General features: G+C 49.5%; 8 protein-coding genes across 8 annotated transcripts; 4 read left to right on the forward strand and 4 right to left on the reverse strand.

Moving 5' to 3' along the window:
* Nucleotides 1-449: 449 nt before the first annotated feature.
* On the forward strand, nucleotides 450-3613 carry chiA1 (class III chitinase ChiA1; the record flags this gene model as incomplete). The annotated part of the gene is made up of 2 exons (XM_057280541.1): nucleotides 450-1156; nucleotides 1215-3613. The coding sequence occupies exons 1-2, from the start codon at nucleotides 604-606 to the stop codon at nucleotides 3611-3613; spliced, it is 2952 nt and encodes a 983-aa protein (XP_057134801.1). The 5' UTR covers nucleotides 450-603.
* A 1872-nt stretch (nucleotides 3614-5485) lies between these two features.
* Nucleotides 5486-5893, forward strand: N7471_007823 (uncharacterized protein; the record flags this gene model as incomplete). Its single annotated transcript, XM_057280542.1, has 1 exon — nucleotides 5486-5893. One exon carries the CDS (start codon nucleotides 5486-5488, stop codon nucleotides 5891-5893), a length of 408 nt encoding a protein of 135 aa, XP_057134802.1.
* Nucleotides 5894-6442: 549 nt separating this feature from the next.
* On the forward strand, nucleotides 6443-7629 carry N7471_007824 (CaiB/BaiF CoA transferase family protein; the record flags this gene model as incomplete). The annotated part of the gene is made up of 2 exons (XM_057280543.1): nucleotides 6443-6494; nucleotides 6548-7629. 2 exons carry the CDS (start codon nucleotides 6443-6445, stop codon nucleotides 7627-7629), a joined length of 1134 nt encoding a protein of 377 aa, XP_057134803.1.
* Nucleotides 7630-7916: 287 nt separating this feature from the next.
* On the reverse strand, nucleotides 7917-10293 carry N7471_007825 (GMC family oxidoreductase; the record flags this gene model as incomplete). Its single annotated transcript, XM_057280544.1, has 7 exons — nucleotides 7917-8464; nucleotides 8521-8887; nucleotides 8939-9010; nucleotides 9064-9526; nucleotides 9580-9823; nucleotides 9883-10008; nucleotides 10065-10293. 7 exons carry the CDS (start codon nucleotides 10291-10293, stop codon nucleotides 7917-7919), a joined length of 2049 nt encoding a protein of 682 aa, XP_057134804.1.
* Nucleotides 10294-11677: 1384 nt separating this feature from the next.
* Nucleotides 11678-12063, reverse strand: N7471_007826 (uncharacterized protein; the record flags this gene model as incomplete). The annotated part of the gene is made up of 2 exons (XM_057280545.1): nucleotides 11678-11831; nucleotides 11876-12063. The coding sequence occupies 2 exons, from the start codon at nucleotides 12061-12063 to the stop codon at nucleotides 11678-11680; spliced, it is 342 nt and encodes a 113-aa protein (XP_057134805.1).
* Nucleotides 12064-13678: 1615 nt separating this feature from the next.
* Nucleotides 13679-15070, reverse strand: N7471_007827 (aspartate aminotransferase family protein; the record flags this gene model as incomplete). The annotated part of the gene is made up of 1 exon (XM_057280546.1): nucleotides 13679-15070. One exon carries the CDS (start codon nucleotides 15068-15070, stop codon nucleotides 13679-13681), a length of 1392 nt encoding a protein of 463 aa, XP_057134806.1.
* Nucleotides 15071-18662: 3592 nt separating this feature from the next.
* N7471_007828 (GMC family oxidoreductase) lies at nucleotides 18663-20343 on the forward strand (the record flags this gene model as incomplete). The annotated part of the gene is made up of 2 exons (XM_057280547.1): nucleotides 18663-18875; nucleotides 18931-20343. The coding sequence occupies 2 exons, from the start codon at nucleotides 18663-18665 to the stop codon at nucleotides 20341-20343; spliced, it is 1626 nt and encodes a 541-aa protein (XP_057134807.1).
* A 2240-nt stretch (nucleotides 20344-22583) lies between these two features.
* On the reverse strand, nucleotides 22584-24598 carry N7471_007829 (transcriptional regulator family TF; the record flags this gene model as incomplete). Its single annotated transcript, XM_057280548.1, has 3 exons — nucleotides 22584-23429; nucleotides 23492-23929; nucleotides 23994-24598. 3 exons carry the CDS (start codon nucleotides 24596-24598, stop codon nucleotides 22598-22600), a joined length of 1875 nt encoding a protein of 624 aa, XP_057134808.1. The 3' UTR covers nucleotides 22584-22597.
* Nucleotides 24599-24998: the final 400 nt, after the last annotated feature.

Consider the following 24998-nt stretch of genomic DNA (forward strand, 5'->3'; position numbering starts at 1 on the left):
TGACTCTTTTACGCCACTGGCTGTGTGGCCATGTTATACCACGCCTTCGGCCTGTGACCAGTCCACAGTGGAAAAGCCGGTCCATGTCGCTTGAACGATGAGTTGCCATGAAGTTAGCCCCATCAGTGTTGAGAATACATCCTGTTCGCCTCCGAGTCTAGTGTTCAGACTATCAAGCTTTGAATCCACTCTGCCACTATGCGTTGGGTCGCCCTGCACCGGTGGAGTGCATTCGGAGTGGCACTGACCTATGACTCGTGGAAGCATCCGGATATCACGCACTCGCTCATTTCCACGTTTTGATAGCTCTGTTCTCCTTTTGATTAGTGCGCTCTATGTCGGAGGTCGGCATCTTCCCCAGGGGGCGTAGAGGGACAGCCCCAACTGGCGCTGGATGTATTTCAGTCTCTTTCCCCCAGGGAATTGCATTTTCTTTCGACCTTCAACACTCTCATTTTTAGTTCTTTGGGAGATTGCCCAAGTAGACATTTGTCTACGTCCTCTCGTTGTTCGCGAGCTAACCTGCCATTCCTTTTATCAGGTTAATAAGCGATTCCTGTTGCTTCTAATTATTGCATATAATTACTACATTCATTTTTAGCTATGATGTTCAAGTCTCTTGCCGCCGTGTCGGCCCTGTCACTCCTTGCATCGTCTGCTGTTGCTCTCGATGCCAGTCTGAAGAATAATGTTGCTGTTTACTACGGACAAGGTTACGACCAACCCCGGCTCAGTCATTTCTGTGAACAGACCACGTCGGACATCATCAACATCGGGTTCATCAATCAGTTTCCCAAAAGTGTGGGCGACTTCCCTGGTTCCAACTTTGCCAATCAGTGTGATGGCCTCTTTTTCCCTGGCACGGAGCTGCTTAATGGCTGCCACCAGATCTGGCAGGATATCCCTATTTGCAAGGCTGCTGGCAAGACAATCCTGCTGTCCATCGGTGGTGGTTCTGCCGTAGCCCAATCTATCCCAGACGAGGCCACTGCGGTCTGGTTTGCTGATTTCCTTTGGTACTCCTTCGGTCCTTACAATGCAGCCATCTCTTCATTGGGTTGGACCGCGGACCTGATTGGCACAGCCTTCCCTCGTCCATTCCTCACTGCCGCAGTTGATGGATTTGACTTTGATATCGAGTACAACGGCGGAGTTGGTATGTTTCCCTGATGCTCTAAAGTCCTGACCGTACTCTCACTAACACCCCAATCAAGGATACGCCGCCATGATCAATCGTCTCCGCTGGCATTTCAGCAAGAGCCCCGAACAGACCTACTACATCTCCGGTGCTCCCCAGTGCCCCATTCCCGACGCTCAGCTCGGCGATGCTATTGCCAACTCTTACTTTGATTTCCTCTGGGTTCAGTTTTACAACACCCAGGGTTGTTCTGCTGCGGACTGGGTCCACGGCACCGGCAAGTTCAACTTCGATGACTGGGTCGGTGTCATCGAGAAGAGCGCCAACCCCAATGCTAAGCTCTTCATCGGTCTTCCCGCATCGACGGATGCCGCTAATGCTGGATTCTACTTGACCCCCACCCAGGTGAAGCCCCTTATCAAGATTTACATGGATAAGCACCCCAAGCACTTTGGTGGTGTCATGCTCTGGGAGGCTACCGCCGGTGACAATAATATCATCGACGGATCAACATACACCGAGCACATTAAGGAAATCCTCTACGATTGCGCTCCTCCTCCTCCGTCTTCGACTGTCACCCCGATCCATTCTTCAACTGTGCCTCCTGTTTCGTCTACCACCGTTCCGCCGACCACCTCTTCCAGCGCGGTCGCCTCTTCCAGCTCAGTTGCTTCTTCCAGCTCCGTGGCTTCTTCCAGCTCGGTCGCCTCTTCCAGCTCAGTTGCTTCTTCCAGCTCGGTCGCCTCTTCCAGCTCAGTTGCTTCTTCCAGCGCCATGGCCTCTTCCAGCTCGGTTGCTTCTTCCAGCTCAGTCGCTTCTTCCAGCTCCGTGGCTTCTTCCAGCTCGGTCGCCTCTTCCAGCTCAGTTGCTTCTTCCAGCTCGGTCGCCTCTTCCAGCTCAGTTGCTTCTTCCAGCGCCATGGCCTCTTCCAGCTCGGTCGCCTCTTCCAGCTCGGTCGCCTCTTCCAGCTCGGTTGCTTCTTCCAGCTCCGTGGCCTCTTCGACCGTTCCTTCTTCCACCGCCCCCGCTACCTCCGGCGAGTCTTCCTCTTCAAGCATCCCTAGCAGCTCTGTGACTCCTGGAGCTTCAGCTTCATCGGGACCCGCTCCCCACCCCTCCGCCACTGGAAAGCCTCACCACAGCTCGCATGGTGGCCATGGCCATGGACATGGCTCCCACACACATACCCATGCCCATACCCACACCCACACTGCTCCAAGCTCCACTCCCCTGGTCTCGGGACACCCTTCCAGCACCGCTCCCGTCTCTTCTGCGACCGAGTCTGGTGCCTCTTCCACTAGCGAAGTTGTGATCCCGACCGGTGGCCCGTCTACCGGTGATAACACTACTGGGGGCTCCAAGCCTACTGGTGGCAGCACTACTGGGGGCTCCAAGCCTACTGGTGATGAGACTACCGGAGGTTCCAAGCCTACCGGCGACAACACGACTGGAGGTTCCAAGCCTACCGGCGACAACACCACTGGAGGCTCCAAGCCTGCCGGCAGTGTCTCCACCACAGCCCCGGCTGGTATCACCGCCACTCCCTCCGTGACTGGCTCGCCTTCCTCTTTGGCTCCAGGTACCACCACAACTATCATCGTGACCTCCTACATTGATATTTGCCCAACTGGCTTCACCACCATCACCACCACTATTACCAAGACCTACTGCCCTGGTGACTCCTCCGCTACTGCTACCCCAACTGGCACCGCCGAGATCACCGCCCCTACTTCCGGTCCTGCCACTTCCACTGCCTCCATCCCCGAAGGCTGGACTACTACCGTCACTGTCTGCACCCACTGTGCCGCTACTCCGACTACCGTGACCCTCACCAAGCCCGCTGCCACTGCCACTACTACCACTGAGGTTGTGTCGCAGCCCACTGCCCCGTCGGTGCCTGAGGGCTACACCACCACCGTGACTTTCTGCAAGCACTGTGGTCCTACCGGTAGCACTATCACCGTCACCGTCCCGGCTCCCACTGCCACTGCCATTGTCCCCGGTGCTGGCTCCGGCTCCGGCTCTGCTGGAAATGGTGAGGGCTCTGGCTCAGGCTCTACCCCAGGCTCCGGCTCCAACTCCGGATCTGGCACTGGTTCCTCAGGCCAAGGTGAGGGCTCAGGCTCCGGTTCCAACCCCGGCTCTGGCTCTGGCTCTGGCTCTGGCTCAACCGGCGAAGTTACAGTGCCTGGCGTCGGCCCCGTCGTGCCATCTCCTTCCTCCAAGCCTACCCCCAGCCAAGGAGCCGGTGGTTTCCACCCCGGCAGACCGTCGTCAAGCATCGCCTTCCGCCCCTCGCCCTCGCGCACTGCTGTCCCCACCGTCGCGACCACCGCCACGAACACTCCTGCAGCGCCCAGCAGCAACCCGGAGGGCGTGTCCCCGGTTTACACCGGCGCGGCCTCGCGCTCCAACGTCACCGGCTTCTTCGGTGGCGTCCTCGCCGTTGCTCTTTCCATGTTCATGATGCTGTAAAGCTGCCCACTGGCCTGGACAGCATGATCTCATCATCTACGCGATATGATTGATCTCACGATGCTGATTTCAGAAAGAACTGGTAATTACTAGCGACTGGTTGCTTTTTTCATTACGATATTTTGTTTATTATATTCTTTTTCATCCGATCTCCAGTCCATGGAGTGATTCAATACCTCTTGGCCTCTTTTTGTGATTTACTCTGGCCATTAGTGGTGATACCACCGCGTCTTCGAATTGAAGTCTTGCGAGCGGTCCAGTCCGTCTGTTCTCAATCTCCTAATGATATCCATTCCAAGGTGTCGCTGTCCAGTGTGACTCATTTTCCATTATTTTGCTTGTTGTTTGACTGTTTATAAGAGACAGACATGCTCTTTGTATAAAATACTATATTACCTTACACTTATCTATACCCTTCCAAGATTATAACGCTATTGCCGTATTTGAGCATCGACCAACGAACTTTCTCTCCTTCCGACTTCTACCTATTGAACAGTTCAACTGAAACCAACCTCTTCTTCCCTCATTAAATAAATCTGCTGTTTTATTTTTATCAAAATCCCCGCCTCAGCCAATATTCCCTAGGCTTGGGGAAGCTGGTGGTACCGATTCCAGCAGCTATCACAAGCGCGGGCTATCGCTACGATGGAGGCGCTTCGGATTTACTTGTGTCCAAGATGCGGATAATGCAAATGACACATCGGGACGCGTTTGCGAGATGGTAACGTTCGATCTGCCAATCATTTCTGTCCCCGCTAACCATATGCTCTCTTTATAGCTCCCTGCCGGGCTGGAAGGTCCTAGATTCGAATTGCTAGCATTGATCGCGTGTGTCGGCTTGTTTTGGGGGACCCATAGTACCACCCACAGACAAAAGCGGTTCATTGACAACTCTCTTCCCAAATTGCGGAAACCAAAATGCCACCGACCGATGTGAACAAATCTGTCGGTTTCGCCGAAGTCCAGGCGGTATTTGTTGAAGAAGATGTTTGATATGCTCGCCATGCGAGTGGGCAGTCTCATTTTGCACGGCTTCGGCTATGAAGATAACGAAGCGGCCGAAAACACTCCTTATGGTCGAGTTTGAGCAGCGTCGTTGGGAGCTCAACCCTGTGTGAGAAGCCGACTATCAGCGCGACCTTCTTCGGCGGCTTGGGTGGGCCCATGGACTATCGGATCGCACCGTGTGAAGGCTCGTTATTGATGGGCACTGGTTTTATTTCTATCGGACCTGGTCTGCTGTGGCTGTCAAGTTCCCTGAGGGGGGAGTTGGCACTGATGGAGGACAAAGGACCCACGTTCAATGGCTGCAGCCCATTGAACAACCAGTTGCAACTTGGCCTTTATCCAATACCATGCCGAGACGCACCTTGCAAGAGGGAAGCGCGTCATTACACGCCAGAAAGTTCTTTTGCCAATGGCGAGTCCACCTGGACGACAATGACCCCCAGGCCGTTATCTCCCATGTGGGATAAGAGCTGCTATACGCTGTCGTGACGGGCGTCGCAATTTCATGGCCTACTTCCAGCGAATTGGCAAGATCTCACAGACTGGTGCCGAGCCTGTGTTGACTACATCGTCATCGTATCCGACACCCTCGATGAACCCGTGCCTATCTAGTGTTCAGCAAACAGCCGATGCTACCACATTCATTTTCCTGGACCAAGCCCCACTACCTCTTGCCAACTAGCACAGTCTGCCGATCATCTCCAAGTTTCATCCGATCGATAAGGTAAGGATGCCTTATTACTCTAAACCCTATCCGAAACTTACTAAGATATAGTTTCAGACGCAGAAATGTCAGCACCATCTGTTCTCATTGATTCCTTTTCGGGAAATCCCATGTTGACCACGAAGACCCGACATTCAGACATGTCCGATGGCTCGAACTCCCCCGATGTCGAGTGCTTCGAAGCACTACCAGAGAAGCAATACCAGATAATACAGTTGAAGCCATCGGGTCGTCAGCGAGTGGTCCAGTATATACGTTTCACAAACGTTCCACCGGATATTATAGAAAGGTTCTCATCAAAATCTGCTCGACTAATGTTCAACAACAACACACGCTCGATGATTATAAAGCTGGTGGGTAAACCCCATGAAATTGCTTCGTATACCCTTGGGCTCGAAATTCATGATGGGCTGCGTGATATAGGGTTGAATAAATCGATTACGGTGGTAGGGTCTGCACGCGTTAAGGGCGAAGACCCGCCTCGGCTTCACCTCCTTAGGCTACTAAGTAAGGAGACCAACTCTTTGATCACTAAGGAGAATGGTTGAGAGCAATGAAGTCCGACAAATTACCGAAACAGAATAAACCTTGGAACGAAGTTGAAGGTTTCCACCGGAACAATGGGCAAGAGGCGGTGGTGATATTCCGCCTTCCGGTGGACTTGAGGAGAAAATAGTAGCCCTCTTGTACCCATCTTTTATTCCATCAAATATAATTGAGTTCTATCGGATTTGGTCCAATCCTAGTGTTCTCATCCATTCTGCAGCATCGTATAGACCCAGTTCTCGTGAAATTGATCCAGCGTGCGCCACTAAGAGGCTGGTCGGATTCCTGTCTGTCAGAGTCTTTTTTACGTCTTTTTTCCACTATTCTAGATCGTAGATATTATCAATTATCTTGTGCCCGCTAAAATCATACAATGAAAGCTTTCTAGCTCGATAATATTATGAAGTGTTGATCCTTTCCTATATTTGTTGTGCACAATTCCCCCGCATTCCGATATCCACGGACCTCGGCTGCGATAGGCTGCGGAGAAACATTAAATAGCAACCTCACTTTGGAACTCCAACAATTGTTCCTTCAATACAGTATACAAAATGTCACCATTGAAAGGAATCAAAGTCATAGAGCTAGCAGGCCTAGCTCCAGGTACGCAATCAATCCAAGAAAACACCATCATCCCAACTAACAACCACCCCCAGGCCCATTCGCAGGCCTCCTACTAGCCGACTACGGCGCCTCAGTCCTCCGCATCGACCGACCCAAATCCATAACCGGCGACCAATTAACCCGCAATAAAACCTCCATAACCCTCGACCTACGCGACCAAACCTCGCTAAACATCCTCCTCCGCCTCCTCACAACAGCCGACATCTTAATCGACCCCTTCCGCCCAGGCGTCCTCGAACGTCTCGGCCTCTCCCCAACAGAAGTCCTCCTAAAACACAACCCGCGGCTAATCGTCGCCCGTATGACCGGCTTCCGCCGCGACGGAAAATACAAAGACATGGCCGGCCACGACATAAACTACATCGCCGTCTCAGGCGTGCTTTCCATGCTCGGCCGTGCAGCAGAAAGGCCCCACGCCCCAGGAAACATCCTCGGCGACTTCGCAGGTGGCGGTGCAGTCTGTTTCCAGGGAATACTACTAGCCCTCATCTCCCGCTCACATACCGGCCGTGGCCAGGTCGTTGAGGCGAATATGGTTGATGGCTCGGCGTATCTTGCTACCTTCCCGCGGTTGGGGAGAAATGGTCCTGCGTGGTCAGAGCCACGCGGAGAGAATCTGCTCGATGGTGGGTGTCCGTACTATGATACGTACGAAACTAAGGATGCTGGGCGGTATTTTGCCGTCGGGGCCTTGGAGCCGCAGTTTTATGCGGCGTTAGTGCGTGGGCTTGGGTTTGAGATTGGGGAGCTTCCGAAGAGGGAGGATCGGAAGCAGTGGCCGGCGTTGAGGGAGCTCTTTACGATGAGGTTTAAGGAGAAGACGCGGACGGAGTGGGAGGCTGTTTTCGATGGCACCGATGCTTGTGCTACGCCTGTTTTGGAGCAGGCGGAGCTCGAAGAGGATGGGTATGAGCAGCGGCCTATGGTGCATCTGGTTAGTACGCCTGCGGCGCCGATTCTGGCGGATAACGGTGGGTGGTCAGGTGGCGGGCTTTTGCCTGGGGATGGGGGTGTTGATACGCTTAGGGAGTGGGTTGGGTGGGAGCAGGGTAAGGATTTTAATGTTAGGGAGGATGGCGCTTTTGTGACGGTGAATGGGAAGTCGAAGATTTGATGAGATATTACGGAGTAGACAAGGTGGGGATTGTTGAGGTTTTTAACACGGGGATACATGGAATGGCTGTATGTTCTGCCTATAGTAGTCAGGTATTTATGTTTGAATGATTTGGACTATGTAACGGACTCTATCGAAGCAGATATCTATCATTACAAAGAACATTCCCGGTTCCCCTTCTCCCAAGATTCCCAAGACATCGCAGACATTGAACTTCATAAATATTAACGCCGGGTTTCAACCATCATGGATTATCATTACCATTACCATTGAATATAAACACCAGCCTATACGAACACGGCATATCCAACAACAGCATGTGCAGAAACAAGAACAATGGAAGTCCACGCGAGCGACAAAGCAGCGCCACTATTGCCAGCGGGACTACCATTGCTCCTCGCAGTACCACTCTTCTTCGCGGTAGCCGCGCTGCTGGAAGGTGTGGAAGTCGACCCACTGAAAGCCGGCTCAGGCTCAGGCGAGTTGTAATATTGGCGAATGATATCGCTCGCTTGTTCAGCCACACCGTATGTCGAGGACATTAAGTGTGTAGACAAGGCGATTGGGATGACGCTGGCATCTGCAACGCGCACATTTGCAAGGCCGTATACGCGCAGATTGGCGTCGACCACGCCGCCCTGCTCCTCGGGTAGCATTGCGCACGACGAGGAGGGGTGGAACTCCGTGCTGGCTGACTTTCGTAGCCATTCTATCCAGTCATCATCGCTTTGGACGGCTGAGCCTGGGGATGTTTCGTTTGTGAGGCTTTTGCTTATTGGGCTGGTTTGGCCTAGTTGGCGAGCGAGTTTGATACCTGCAAGGAGGATCTCGGTGTCTGCGTTGTTGTCAGTATTGGAATATGGTTTGCATCTTGGTTGGAGGTGTACACACCAGCTGGATTGGCCATATAGTTCGGGTCGATGACAGGGAAATCCATTGGGTTCGAGGAGTTGATGTAGATACGGCCGTGGCTGAATGGGTGTTGGAGGGCAGCTGTGATGCCAATATCACCGTTTCCATCGCTGTTCATGAAGAGGAGCTCGATTTGACCTGTCGGAGTGTCGAAGATCTTCGATGTCGTGTTACAAATTGCTTTGTAGCCGGTGACCACGCCATCGTCGTAAGTTGTGTTCGGTGCATACTGATCGATTGAAGCGAGGAATTTCGACTCATACTCATCGACTTTACTGCCGTAGATAGCGGTGGCGTTCACGTAGGCAACGGCGGAATCGATGTATGTGAGGAATTTGGGGTTATTCTGCGGTAATTAGCATACGGGCTTATTTGAAGGAGGGTACACAAAACACACCTTATCTTTGCCGCCATCGTAAAAGATGGAACCTGCGGTGTCCACATTCGTGCTCCATTTCACCGTGGCACTCTGTACAACCAGGTCAGTTATATGCTCATCTTATGAATATCAAGCGCACTCACGAAATGGTCTTGAAGGTGTTGGCCTACACCAGGAAGTTCAGAGACAAGGTCAACACCAGCCTTAGAAAGAACGTCCTTGGGGCCGACACCACTGTAAAGCAATACAGCTGGGCTGCCAATACTTCCACCCGCTAGGATGACTTCCTTGTTAACCTTAACACTCAGTTTCGTTGATCCGCTATCAGTTGTGTATTCAACAGCACTCGCTGTTTTCTTGTCTGAAGATGTAGAATTGTCGAAAACAAGCCGAGTCACATGCGCATTCGCCAATACATCGTAGTTGCCCCGGTCTGCAAGCGGATCGAGATAACCGGTACGACTGTAGGACCGCGTCCAATTTGAAGGGTTGATGCAAGATGTTGAGACGTCAGCGCCCAGGTTTTCACCTCCGTACATATTGCCGGAAATGTCAATGCCCATTGTCTTTAGTGACGTTAACCAATCGCCCACTTCGGGGAATGTGCTAGGAATGTGTTAGCCCTATCGCTCAATTTCAGAGAACCTGATTCTGCATACTAGTCTGGGTATGTTGTATGGATCGGCCCGTCGGTACCGTGGTGTGATGCATTCCAGACGATTCCAGCCTCGTCAATCACATCATCAACCGGTGGACTGAAAGTCTCGCTTTTCTTCATAGCAGTGTAGAACGAGTCCCACGACCAATTATCTGCTCCATCCATACCTCCGAGCATGTCTTTCCAGGCATTGATTTCATCTTCGCCCGGACGGGTCATGTACAAGCCATTGATGGCGGAACTGCCTATATCTCTATGTTAATTTTCCGCCCTTTGTTCTTTACAATATGAAGCTTGGACAAACCTCCTAGGACCTTTCCACGGGGCCAATTAATCTCGCGGTCGTCTGCATTAGGCTGAGCAACAGTGTAAAAATCCCAATTCAAAGGCGTTGTCCATAATGAATCGAAATATCCATATGCCGGTGTATCTGGACGGGTGTTAGAAATGTCGCATGACTCCGCAGGATTGAATAATTGAACGCACCTATGCGCTTCCGATATTCGTCTCCATCCCCGCCCGACTCGAGAACGAGCACGGTATGATTTTTATCCTCCGAAAGACGAGCGCCCAACACGAGTCCAGCTTGACCTCCTCCCACAATCACAAAGTCATAAGAATCGTCGATTTTCGTGCACGGTGATAATGCGCTCGCGAAGTGGGTTGCGACTAGGCTTGCGCCTACGATCTGGGTAGCGGATAGACCAGGTCGCATTGTAAGAGTGTGCGACGTAGATTGTCGAGATTTTGTGGAAGGGTGGATCTCATATATAAGAACGCATCAGAGTAATCAAGCTTAAGGCTGTGGAGCAAATCCGAAAATCTTGTTATGAGCTTTGGAAATTCTCAATTACAAAGTTTACGCACGATTATCCCTGATAAGCACATTCTGAAGCCTTAATCGCGTTAGAAGAGTGGGTCAATATTGGGCTTCTACAAATGAGATCTTGAATCCGCTTGCTCCACATGGTCGTTTCCAATAAATCAACTTTGTTTTTTTGGAACTGGTCTTTCTACCCGTCCACGTTCCATGTTTTTTATCGCGTGTTCCTGGAATATTTAAGACAATCAGAGTTTTCATTGGAATTTTGCATTGCATAGTCCCAAGCCTACATATATTCGTTATTCTCAACCCAATATCAAGAAATATCTACGATTGCGTTACCACAAACAACACATCAATTTTGTGATGCCATGGCTGATGACAGCATGGTTGCTATGCATCAACCAAGGATTCAGAGCCAATAATGGACTAGGATTATCTCCACTAACACTGTACCTATCGAGGGTGGGTCCCGCAAAAGCTGCTGATAGGCTGCTAGTTAGATGATCGCAATTATAATGCAGCCAGTAGCCAGCCACGATAAAGGTTTGTATCCAAAAGTCTAGAACAAAGCCCCATAACAGTGTCGGGTTTTCCATGGACGTGAAGTGAAACATTAATGACGAAACAGGGACCGATCGATTCTGATCACAAATTGCATGCTGTCCATTGAGAGCGATCATGTAATTTGATTCAGAATGATCTCAGATGGTGGAGCTTTTAGGGTTAAGCTTGTGAGCTGGAATTTATTTACTTTCCGCTAATCCGATCTAAGCAAGCTTCGGCCTGTGATTAGCCACCTCGGCAAAATTATACAATTTTACGATGAGCTTGTTTGGTTCGATCCATCATTCCATTTTGAAGAGACTATCGATTTCTACCACACAATGCGGTCAAACTATCGAAATCATACATTTGTCGCACACAATTTTTCAATCCCATCAAACTCGGTCCAATGTTGTATGATATACTCCGTAAAGACAACTTAATAATACTTATTTATTCATCGCATGTGCCGTATAGAGGTAACTAATAATATAGTGCGATTGACCCAAAGCGCCCTATGTAGACAGGTCCCAGGAAGAGCATCTGTTGTTCCAATATCTCCTAGGCATCTTCCCAATTTCTATAGCCATTGTATCCACTTTAACTTTGGATTTTTGACAAGTATAGTGGTAGAAAATGTGTCATTCTTTGAAGAAGCTGAGAGAGCTAACAGAGCTAAGAATACAATGCGCAAAACCGAAACAATCATTGTGCTCCAGGATCGGTATACTTATAGGCCTTGCTCTATCCAGACGTCGCTTGAGATCTCTTCCAACTCATCGAGTGAGACTTCAAAGTCATGCTCGGGGGGAACTGGGTGGCGACAGAACATTTCCTCAAACTTGATAAACAAAGGTTCTGCCGGGCTGGTGATGATAGGAGCGCTAGGTCATTTCAATTCTCGGGGTGTGATGATCGACTGCCGCACGATTGGGATGTAGCGTCCCGAATGTTGATAGATGGGAAGCTTGGCGCCTGAGGTGATAGGACCGATTGCCTTGCAGATGGATCCATGGATTGGTTGAAGCATATCAACAGGCGATAGGTACGTATGCCAGCGCGGCTACCTCGGCCACCGCGCCTGGCAGTAGCATCAGTGGCAACTCCTTGTGCCATATTGTAATAATAGAAAAAAACCAAAAGATATGTGAGAGGAAAACTACAACCTCAGGCTAAAGAAATAGAACCAGGGTACCCCACAAAGTGCTATCGGACTGTCCCCGAGCCTTTCGGCTGGCTTGCACCATCGCCATATAGGCTAAAAGCTGCCCTTGGCATCTGGTATGACCAAGTAGCAACCTACGTGGTACCGCTCACCAAAGAACATGCTGCAGTCCGCATTTCCTACACACTTGTGCTGCTTGCTGTGGTAGGTAATTGGTCCCCATTCAAGTGAGGTCTCAAGTTGGAAAGTGACCTTCGAACCAAACCATCAACCCACAATACACGAGTGGTCAGGTTCTTGTAGATCGTGAAAAGCATGGCATCTGTATTGCAACGCGACCGAGCTTCGGTAGGCTTTGAGGAGCTAGTTAGCTCCTCTCATCCCAAGTATATAGCGAGATTATCCTTGTTCAGTGGCATATTGGCTTGCTGCTCAATGTCGCAGGGCGATCTCGAAAGTTTGGTTAATTCTTTCCGACTGTTCGTCTGCCTGTGGGTGATAGTTGGTGGTGAAGGAAAGCTCGACGTTGACTCAAACGTGTTTAGTCGGGTTTCTATAGATACTCATTAGTATTATAAAGCATAACGGTTGATCCATGGATGTGTCAGGTACCGAAATCTGACTGAAGGAGAATGAGGGGAGCGGTATGATTGAATTGTTTCAGTTCGGTGATGCTGTTATGGTGGCCATTTCGATGGCTCGTGGAGTCTGGCCCACCAGCCTCTGCAAGCCTTCAGACTGTTGAGCAGCGCCGTTCTTTTGTCATAAACCAAAAGATGAGAAGTCTCGATGTGAAAAAGGCGACGGCTGCTGGTTCAAGTAGAAGCCGGAAAGCACTCATCTCATACGTTGACTCGTCCCTGCCTACATAAATAGTCTCGAGGGAAGGTGCATTGGCCGAAGCCCAAATATGACAATATCACATGTAACTATGTTGTAGATAAGTATTAGGTAATATAGTGATTTTACAGAAAGAGCATCTATATGAATTATAAGAAGAATAGCCGGCCGCTTATGCGGCGTTATTATATCCTTTTTGTGAATCCTTTTTGATAGACCTTTTGACGGAGGCACCACTACCAGAAGCAGGAGAGGAAGAGGAATCAAGAACTCTGGTTCATCTACCTACTGCCAGGAAGCTATTTATGCTTCATGAAACAACGGGAGGTCTCACTAACTGAGGAGCAAGCAAGCAAAGCCTGGCTGCTTGGCCTTGCTGCCTGGATGCCACTGCATCACTTTTTGATAGTCTTTTTAGATGTCTTGTCATACCTCTCACTTAAATATTTTCTCCCCATATTGTTAGTGGTACAGCTGAATGGAGAAGAAGGATTAGCAAAAAATATAGAAGCAAACCGACTTTACCATATAACAGATAGGATAGTGGAACAGCAAGCAACCTTGGAAGCTCCAATTGGAAGACGCAATGGTCTTATCGCTGCTAGTCAGAGGCCAGGAGGTATGGAATCACTCTCGCGACTGCAGACTGGAGAAAAATAAATACAATAAACACAATATATTGAAAAATAGCTAAAAAATAGTGAACTTGCTAGCAACTACCCTTCATCACGCAGGCATAGTACCAGGGGTCGTAGCGAATGCCTCTTCCAATATTTCCAAGCCACTAAGCAGCTGGTCCTCGGTGATAGTGATTGGCGGGGCGATGCGAAAGGCGCCCCCAAAGCTAGGATGGCTACTGAGATTGGCCCACAGGCCTAAATCATAAGCCCGATCCCCGATCGCTTTACCCAAAGCCAGCGCAGGGGTCTTGGTGTCGCGATCCTCAACAATCTCAACTCCTGCCATAAGTCCACGTCCACGGACATCTCCGATACAGCCATACTTCTCCTTCAGTGCATTCAGCCGGTCATGGAGTACCTTACCCATAGCACGAGAGTGCTCAACCAGCCCATCGCGCACCACAATTTCAAGCACTTTATCGCCCACAGCTGCAGGCAGTGGATCATTAACATGAGTCGTGTAGAAGCAGAAGTCCCGCTCGACGCACACGCGCTCGATCTCGGCACTCGTAACTACAGCGCTGAGCGGCAGGCCATTCCCTAGTGTCTTGCTTAGGGTGAGGATATCAGGAACGACACCTTCGTGGTTGATAGCCATTAGATCGCCGCATCGGCCGACGCCCGTCTGCGCTTCGTCAACGATCAAGAGCATTCCGCGCTTGTCGCACTCCCGCTTTAGAGCAGCGAGGTACCCCGGTGGTAGGACGTGCATGCCAGCAGATGACTGGATACACTCCACGATGCAAGCCGCCAGCGATCCGCACGATTGCATATCGATCATGCGCCAGCCGTATTCCATCTCGGCTTCCCAGTCGTAGGATCCGTCGGCACGGCGGAAGATGGAGCGGTATGCGTTCGGCGCTGGGAGCATTAGCATCCCTGGCATCAGGGGGCCTTGGCCTTTGCGACCAAAGTGGTATTGTGCGCCTAGTGCTTGTGCGGTCACGCCGTGCCAGCTACCACCTAGTCCGACGATTTCGAATTTTCCGGTGTATATCTTCGCCATCTTTATCGCTGCTTCGTTGCTCTCGCCACCGGTGGAGAGGAAGAAGGCTTTGTCGAGGCCGGTTGGCAGAAGATCGCAGAGACGTTCGCCTAGGCTGATCACTGGGGGTGATAACATGCCGGAGAATAAGTGGTCTAGGGAGGCTGCGTGGTCGGTGATTGTCTGCACAATTTCTGGGTACCCATGGCCGAGCAGACAGGACATTTGTCCCGATGTGAAGTCGAGCACTTTGTGCCCGGAGGCTGTGTACACGTAGAGCCCTCTGCTGCCACAGATCACGTCTTTGTTGAATGTGGTGCCATAGTTAAGGAGGTATTTTGATGTTTTGGCCTGAAGCTCTTCTTGATTGACATCGCTATACAAGATGGGATTATTGTCGTTCTTCGGGGGCATGTTTGCGACTGCGGATTTTTCTGTGGTTCTAGGGGTCATGTTGAGATTTGCTGATAATGAGTAGGATGATTGAGTCTGAGTACTTCTAATATCTTTCAGAGCAGGATATACGGCCATCTTAAGTTAATTATTGGGTCTGTCATTCTGTTCCCCTCATTAGTGGGTTATAGGGGTCGATTATGTACTTTCTCCTCTTTCATGTTACCTTGCCCGCGGAGCCGCGGACAACAGGCATCATCGCACGTCACCACGTGTCTCACCTCAAACCAAATAATTGAAAATATATCGCCATGCTAGGAACTACAGTAAAACCGATTCATAATAAAACAATTGACATGGGTAAATATTCTTTAAACCGAGGGTTTTATAATACCCACTTGATACATAAATCGTAGAGGGCTTGTGAGAAATGGCCGTGTAAGATGACTAAGCTGAATACATACCCACGGGGATTTAAGTGCTAGAAGCAAAAAATTAGAAGAATAACCTCTCTGTAAATTGCCTGATTGACGTCTGGATGTAATCGACGTTTTTCGCAGTGATGGCCTCCAAGTACCCAGGACCTGGCATCAAGCGACGACAATGTGGAGAGAATTACGGTAGGATACATTAGGCCAGTTCTGGCTTCTTAGCGAGGCGTTTCTTCAGATGGCGAATAAATTCTTCCCGAGCATTTGTTCTTTTATATGATAGAATTCCGGTATGATGGATTCGGCTCGTTCTGGCGGAGATAGTTAATTCAACAGTACATGGACCCTAATCTAGATTAATTTTGTATACAGCCCATTGTTATAAATATGACGTGTCGGAGCTGTTAACACCCTCAGGCCTTCTGGGCACTGTCATAGTACCCTGTATAGTATATCCCGTCGATAAAACTTTGATTCCTTATACTCCATGTTGTAAAGAAAAAAGCCTCAGAACCCATCCGTATGCTCCCTAACCCGACGCTCGATCTCACGTCCAATGCCCATGGCTTTCTTGTGGCTCATGCGTGAAATAACCAGGAACATGGCAAGTCAACGCTCATCATCCCTGTTTCAACGGTTCTAACGTCGCCAAAATTCCGCATATGCAGAGTCTGGCCGATACTGGTCCCTGATCAGAAGGCCGGTCAACGCTGTTACACAACGCTCTTCCACAGTGGTCACTCCTCTAGAGGATGAGTAGTTGATAGAGGGAGAGAATTTGAGTTCTTGTTTGGTAGCCAGATTAACCAGGCAGATCCCCGTTCTGTTTTGGCCTTGATGCAGAAAATTTGCTCTAGGCATGCTATAAACCATACAAGACTAATGTATTTATATCGTTATTTACAACCGTACTGGAATACCGCCAAGAACAGGGGTCAGGGGTAGTGTAACTGTAATAGGTTAGCGTGGTTCGAAAGAGGGTTCGAGAAAGAATCCGTGAGAGTGGTGTAGCTGATTTCGATCCATCCTGTATCTGATCGGTATCGTATGCGCATATAATGCCATTAAGTTCATCCTTGTTCATTCCAGAGCGACATGTGCCGCTTTCAAGGTGGTGCAAGAGAGATGAAGGACTTTTGAATCGTTTCTGGCATTTTGCATCTATGCATTCCCGATCGCTTAAAGGACGATGAACTAGCGATCCGCGGTGTTGCTCCAATGCGGATTGTTTTGAAAAGCTCCGATCGCATTGCTCGCACAGGTAAGCTTCTTTGCGCTTTTGAATGAGCGTGTGAATCTTGTTCTGGAGATGTTGCTCTAGAGCAGAACTGTTCACAAAATCTCGATCACAGTCACAGCAGTGAAACTGGCCAACATGTCCGGGCGAACTCTCATGTTGTCGGAGGGCATCGGTTGATTCGAAATAACTATCGCATGGACGACAATAGCAATGCATGCTTGACTTTTGATGGAGTCTCAGCGCCTTGCGACTCCTGAAACGTTTCTTGCAACTCTCACAATGTTGACTATGGAGGGCAATTATATGTTGGTCTAAGGCCTCGGAAGCCGCAAACTTCCGATGGCAGTGAGGGTACTCACGGCCATGTGTGTCCTTTCCGTGCTGTCTGAGAGCTATTTGATTCTTGAACAACCGACCGCACTCGCATTCCAACATGATTGTGGTCCGGAGGTTGAAAGTCCAAAGATTCCGGAATCAATGCAATGGGGCAATGGAAGCAAATCATAGGCGCGATAATATCAAAATCTGGGGGACAATATTTGAGAATTTAGGCGACATATGAGTACTGGGTGCTAAAAGAATATAATTCCGGGGAACGAAAGAGATATTATATAGGCCGTGTATACAAAGCGCCCTGGGCTGGCTCCCTAGTACCTGCCAATCTTATCTTGCGATACGTGGAAGGAAGGCGATGTTGCACTAACATTCCCAACCTTTTCATCTTATGTGGCGCTTGGACGAATACCCTTATTCTTCCGAATTCGATATTCAGAGGCAAAACTGATTTCGAATTCCACTGTAACTTATCTCCGAACTCTTACTTCTTGATTCGGAGAAAATAACCCCAAAAATCGCTAAGTCGCCCATACTTCTGACAGAACAGATCTCGTAATGATTGTATTGTAATTAATGAGTCATCGTCATACATGGTACCGTAATGTTATATAACTTGGAACAATCCAGGATTGTTCTGTAGATCTGGCGGTCTATCTGGCGATCTGGCGATCTGGCATGCCAGCTAGTTTCCCCCACCGACCCTCACTTAAATGATTCACAATGGCCAACCTCCTTGTGCAGCCAATCATTGTGCGGCATGATATATGTTCCTCTACGCTACTTTATTGAGGCCACACTTTTCTGCACCATCATGTTCGATGGCTCTCTTGTCCGTCACTGGCACACAACTACCATCCGTCAATGTATTTCTAGGTTGGGGCTATTCCCAAAACATATACCCCGGGACGATCATACTCCCAGTCTAGACCGCTCCTTGGGGTGGTCTGCAGCAAGACACATCGATGCAGGGAACCCCACGTTTGGGCCGTATTACATGGTTGCCATTCTGCCTCATCTCTGTCCAGGCTCTAGAGTGTCTACCTTTCATGTACAGTATACTGTATCCCGAAGGTCGACTTGTTGGATGATCAGAATCTACGTTTGCGTAAGCCGGCCGAACCGCGATCGAAAATGCCATGTTGATGAATCGTAAATTACAGTACAGTATTTCATGTCATCACACAAGGTCACACGCCTGCGGGGGAGGCCGACTACATCTACAACTTCACGTCAAAATTCTATGTTGTCCTGACAATATGCGTGATCAGATTGAACATTCTATTACTACATAATTTTCATTCTGGCTAAAGTTTCTCCAGAAATCGACCTGCGTTTCTAAGTTAGAAAATTCCATTTATGGATAATTCTATGAAACAACCTCGAAAGTATAAACCACCTCTGCTATACTATACAATCGATTTTTCATCTATAGTGAGATTTTCTCGGGCACATTAATAATAAAAAATGACCTACCTATCAGATGCGTTTGACGCGTGTCCTGACCCGAATTCTTCGGCCAATCCTTGGCGGGGAGCTTTTCGTGTATGTACCTAATTTGAAGTTGAGCTTTGACTGAAAGTTCATTTCCGTCTATTACCCAAGAGTATTGCTACCTTTGCTCTTTTACACCCCAACCATAACTATTATGGACATTCCAGTAACAGCTGACTATCTGATTATCGGCGGAGGAACTGCCGGCTTGGTAGTTGCCTGTCGCCTCTCAGAAGACCCAAACACTCATATTGTCGTTGTGGAGAGTGGGCCTGACGCCTCTGGTGACCATAGAGTTCAAAATCCGAGTTCTTGGCCATCTTTGAGTGGATCGGAGCTTGACTGGAAGTTCAAGATAGGCCCTCAGGTTGGTTCTCTCTGATGCCCCGTTGGCATCTCGCTAATTTCTATTCGCTATCCAGTCGGGTCTCAACGGCCGAGAACAGGATCACCCAGCAGGCAAAGTCTTGGGTGGTTCATCTGCTATCAATGGACTGGCGTATGTCCCTCCATCACCGGCGGGCATTGATGCATGGACAAAGTTGGGAAATCCAAACTGGAACTGGGAGACGTTACGACCATATCTACAAAAGTCTTATACTTTGACCAAGCCGGAATCGGGCTTGGCGTCGAGTCAAGGTAGCAAAAGGGATTCCCAGGAAGCGATCCAAGTGAGTTATCCCGGTGCTGCGGATAAACAAGGTATTCCACTCAGTCAAGCGTGGGCGGAAGCGTTTCAGAGCGAAGGCTATAAGCCTACCGATGAACTTCTCGCTGAAGGAAAGACAATCGGCACTCGGAATTATACAGCCACAATTGATCCAGTATCTGGTTTTCGGAGTAGTGCGGACAGCACTTATGGGGTCATAGCATCTAAGCGGCCTAACGTTACTATAATCACAGAAACAACAGTCCGGCGGATTATCTTTTCATACGATACGGGAAACACTAGGGCCACGGGCCTGGAGGCTTTCCACGATGGAGAGGTTATCACCATCCAGACAAAGCAAGAGATTATCCTGGCAGCTGGTGCTCTCCAGACACCAAAGATGCTCGAGCTGTCAGGTATTGGCAACAAAGATCGATTGGCTCGTCTCGGGATTCCGTTGGTCATTCATCAACCGGGAGTTGGCGAGAACCTGCAGAACCATGTTATGAGTCTAATACCTGTTTCTCTCAAGCCGCACGAGGGCATAGCAGGAATCTCTCCTGGCTTTAAGGGTCTTGCGTTTGCATGCATCAATCAAGAAGAACAGACAAAGCTGTTTGCTGCTCTTGGCAACCGGAGCAGTCCTTCAAATCGAGTCGTTGAGTCCATTTTGAACAACCCCAACGAGGCTTCGGCTATGCTCTTCCTTGTTGTGAGATCAGAATCAACTGCGCTGTTGGGTACCATTCCAAGCTTTCCCCTCTCGCGAGGCAGTGTCCATATCACATCATCTGATCCCAATGATATGCCGGTCATTGACGCACGTTTTTTCGACAACGAATTGGATCTGGAGATTCTCGCGCGGCATGTACAACATTTGAACCAGCTGAGCTCTGCACCGGCCCTAGAGCCGTTCTTCCAAACTAGCGCAGAGGTTCCAGATCTCGCAGAGATCAAGGTCATGCTCCGTGAAAAAGCAGCCTTGACTACTCACCATGTGTGTGGTACTGCTGCAATGCTCCCTCGTGAGGTTGGAGGAGTGGTCGGTCAGGACTTGAAGGTGTATGGGACTGAGAACCTGCGTATTGTTGACGCGAGTGTTTTCCCACTCATTCCCCATGCCAACCCGATTGCAACAGTGTATGCGGTGGCGGAACGGGCAGCTGATATCATTCGCGGGAAGTAAGATTGGCAGATCTGCAGATCTGGGATCTGATCAACGAAATGTAGATGTCACCCTTTATTTGACGTCCTGGATCCAATTTGCTATTGTTGTTAGCTGTAGTGAAATATAGATGTTTGCAATTTTGGTTCTGCCACATAGCCCAAAGTTGGTGATTGAGAACACTGCTTGATCAAACAATCTGAACCCAGCTGATCTTTTTCTTTTCCTCTCACCTTCGTCAACACCCAAACATGCGACCTCACCTCAAACCACAACATGCCCTCCCATTTACAGCCATAGACCCTACCGCTTCGTTGATAATTTTCGGTCCAATTCTGGCCATATTAATTATGGCCTACGCAGCAGCATGCATTCAATACATCATCGTCGAATCCAGCCTTTGGCAGCTCCGTCGCGAGATCAAATCGGCGACCCAAAATATCAGTACCTGGGTGCAACGCTTCGTGTCCCATTGCAAAGAGGCGGACAAGCTCCCCCAGCAGTTGGACGCTGAAATAGACGGACTTTGGTGGCAAATACGCAAAGTTCCCCCCCCCCTCTAAAATAGCATGATATTCGTGACTCATTGGCCAGAATTTGTTCCAAATTAAGCGACAAGTGTGGGATGTGCAGATTGCAGACAATGAGCCTTTCAAAACCCGATCGCAACCTCCGATCTGATAATCCAGCTCTCTATAAAAACCTATACGACTTCTCCTTTGACATTTGGCTAGATTTGGGGATGCTCATTATTCCAGCGTGACTCAGGTGCAATCATGGCTGGAATTCGGAAACTTCCGTACACTGATCACAAGCAAAGCTTTCGGAGCCGATTACAGCGCGCGCTATCCCTGTCATCCTCCGAGTCTGAGGATATCTGGAGTCCGTCAAAATCTGCGGCGGGTGATACCACAGAGGACGGGGCCTCTTTTCGGGAAAGGCAACGACCGCAGCGGTAGCTTGACAAATGATGGCCAGGAATATCCTTCACAAGAAAGAATTATAGGCCCGAGTCCTGAGAACGAATTGGAACTACCCCGACAGATTGATCTCTCTGGAAACTTCAATATGATCGCCTTCCAATGTGTCGCAGAGTGAGTGCCACTTTGAAAGTTTGACCGCCATCCTCCCGCCACCCACATATCTCCGGGACCGGGACATGATCTTTGAGGAGCTGGCCGAGAGCATAGAGGCACTGACCCTCTAAAATTCTCGCAGCGCTTCCCGATTTGACCAACAGCCCCAGATCCTTGAATATCACAGGTCGTGGTCCCACATGAGGGCCATTTATCGAGAAGGTCTATCTATCGTCTGGGCAGACTCCTGCGAGATGCACTTTTCTCAACATGACCCTTAATCTTCTCTCGGTGGGTATATTAGATGGCATGAAGGAATGTTGATGTAAAAAGGTGGCGGTAAAAACGAATATATCATTGTTGGGGATCTTCGTGTTCTTACGGAGTATTGGCCTCTTGATACTGGCGACTACGAATCCATTGAACCCCTACTATCAAAAGGAGGGTAAAGTTTCGAAGACATAGCCTGGACCGAAGCCTGGGCCCAGAGAACTGGGTCGTGCTTTGCTGCACAGAAGACCGAACTCATCTACATTACCGGGAAGAGAAAAGAACAAAGTCAGGGCCAGCTGTCATGAACGGCAATGCCATCAAGTTATCTACGACCGCCAAGCTCTCGGGGGTAATCTTCGATCATGAGCGTCGGCGGAAGGAATACTTACAGCAAGACTTCCAAAGAGCCACCAAGGTCAATATCGTACTTGACGGCCTGAGAAATTATTAGGTTGTTCCCGGGAGTCTATAATCTTTCCTAGGATTCTCCACGCAACGGTTACTATGCTGAAGTTACAGTCCCTTCCCCAGTGGCCTAAGTAGTGTATCCAAGGTACTAAACTATCTTTGGTATTTGCTCCCAGGAGCTTCCCAAAATAATCCCAAGAGACTTCGCCTTTGCTACCATGAACTTATACAGGGAGGATCAAAATCAGTTTCACCACTTGCACACTGAGATTCTCTTTCGAACCCTGTCCCGAAACACGCTATACCAATTACGGTTACTCTGCCCCTAGATCACTTTCTTGGCAGTATCACAGTAAACCCCCCCCCCCCCCCCCTTCTTTCCATTTAGGCTTAGCGTTGGTGCCTTAATGTCTGGTTTTAGCCTGGATGCCTGAATAAGACCGGCAGGAGAATTAAAATATCTGAATTACTATTATATGTAGTGATCAAAGCGTTCTGAAGTCCGTGAATGCTTTTTTTCACTCCATAATTTGCAGTATATCCCAAGTACTCGGAAACATATCATCAAGAAAAGCCATATCAGGCACGAAAGGCTGACGCAGTTCAACATTCGTCTCCTCCGAGTTCTCGACCGGTGGATCCGATCTCAACAGCTTGTCAATGACATCGGAATGCTGCGCGAGGCAGATATCACCCAGATCCCACCCAAAGTTCTTGTGGTGCGATCGCAATGAATCCAAAAGGTCACTCGCCATTCGCAGAGAACCACTTTGTGCAAGACCAGCTGCCTGCTCTGTCTCTAGTGCACACCGAATCAAAAACGTCACCGTTGCTGAAAATGTGAATGCGACGACAGGTAGCCAGAAGTCACCCAACTGTGCTTCTCCGAGTTCCTGGACGAGAACAACAATGTCCTCCGCGGTCCTACGCGCCTCCATAACTCGGTTGGCCATGTGCTCTGCGTTGGGGTCTGGTGCTTGCCGCTCGCGATCTAGGTCGATACGCCGGAGCAGGAGTCTTGTCGCCAGGTATGCGAGACGGAGGTTGGAGGCGCCAGGGATATTTAGGTTTGAGCCGCGGATGATGATCTTGCGGATGTCTCCTGTAAGCGAGTCCACCCATTTGTTCAACTCTAGTTCCAGATTCCTAGTTGGTCCTTGGGTCTCGATGCGGATGCTGTATACTTGCTCCAGACAGTGGTCTAGCACGTCAGTCAAGTTCATGAGCTCGATGAAAACTGCGTTTGCTTCGTGATCTCGTTCCCAATCTGACAGGTACTCGGATATTGGCAGTGGTACGTCGTATTGTGATCTTCTGATATGGGGAGGTGTCCCATAAGCAAGACTTGACCTGTTCGATGATGAGTTCCTAGAACGTCCCACCGTTTGAAGAGTTCTCGGTCAAAAGCTTACCAGCGATCGTGGAGTAAGATAGACCACCAGATCTTCATTCTTAAGTGCTTCTCCTCCCGTGGAATATCCCACGGGAGTGGGTTTCGATTCAAACCCAGGGAATGGCACAACGCCACAGCCGAACCAAGTCTTACCCCGTTGCCTGTCATGGATGTGGTTGGACGGCCCCCAACATCGAGGAGAATGGCCTTTATTGTGGATATTCCAGCTGACGCGTGCAACTCGGAATACGAGGCTTCAATAGCAAGATTCCAGACAAAACGAACGTCTGGGCATCTTTCTCGTGATAGAAGGGGATCATGTTGCCATTGGGTTAGCACGTGGGCATAGAGGCACGCCAAAAGCGCAGGAGAAATGCGATGCCTGGCATTCGTGTATTGCACCCGAAAGGAACTTTCTTCGAGTAGTGGGAGGCAAGGGTTGATCTTTCTCAAATATCTAGTAGAAGTAATCAGTTTCCAAAGCTGCTACCGAAGACCAATATAAATCAAGTGTGACCCACATGTCTATCAAATGCGGTCCCCATGGCTCGACAAGCTTTTCAATAGTCTGTAGCTTATGCAATGCCGGACTGGAGTTGACCATAAGCCCCAGCGGCTTTTTCTGCACCTTCGTAAATATAACCGGAGATGAGGAACTACCCGGCTCCACGGGACGAATTTCACGAATTCCCTGGCCACCCGAAATGTTAGACAGATAGTCAGCCAAGACATGATTATCCCCAGTCACCGCCGGACCGAGGATGTGGGGATTATCATCGTCTGCCTCGAGGGACAGCGGTGTGTCCTTGTCATTCTGAGCCTGGGTAACAATCGAGAACTGCGGCGAAGCGGCTACCACAGGCGGGGCCCGGTTGAGTGATTGGGCAGCTGCGATTGGCGTTCGTAAAGTCGGGTGTGGTAGTAGTGGGCTGGTCTCTGTAGAATACCTCTTTTGTGGTGTTGACTTTGCTTTCCCGTTGGGGAATGTACACTCTGTGCCATGCGCACGACACATCAGACAGGCCGCGATGTGGGGCTCCAGTTTGCATCGCGATTTTCTCCGCCGGCACGGTACGCATGCTGGCCTCGTGTGAGACCGGTATGGCCGCTCGTCTCCACTTTCCATTTTGTTTGTCAATGCTTCTCGGATGGAGGGAAATACCCGCGGCGGGTTCCCCGCGGCGAAGCCTGGGAGATGTGTGGCAAAGTCGATTTGTGTCCTGTACCTAGGATAATACGGAGCAATGACTGAAAGCTGGCTTTTCCTAGCTAGGTACCTTGTCTAATGTGGTTCATCAACCTTCAATTCGCTGTCTTTGGACAGTCGTCGGAAGATCAGTCGTTGCACTAGGGGAATTCCGCGGGAAGAGTGGGTCCGACTTTAGTTGGTCCGTGGACCTCCCGAGCTCGGACCCGTGGATGAACTGTTGTTTAGATGAATGTAGAATTGTATTGCTACATTTATACCTACAAATATGTTCAACTCAAAAGATCATGTATAGACTAGCAATAAGTTCCACATTGGC

This window comes from Penicillium samsonianum, assembly GCF_028829775.1.
Source record: "Penicillium samsonianum strain IBT 33392 chromosome Unknown utg000004l_segment0_segment0, whole genome shotgun sequence".
NCBI lineage: Eukaryota > Fungi > Ascomycota > Eurotiomycetes > Eurotiales > Aspergillaceae > Penicillium > Penicillium samsonianum.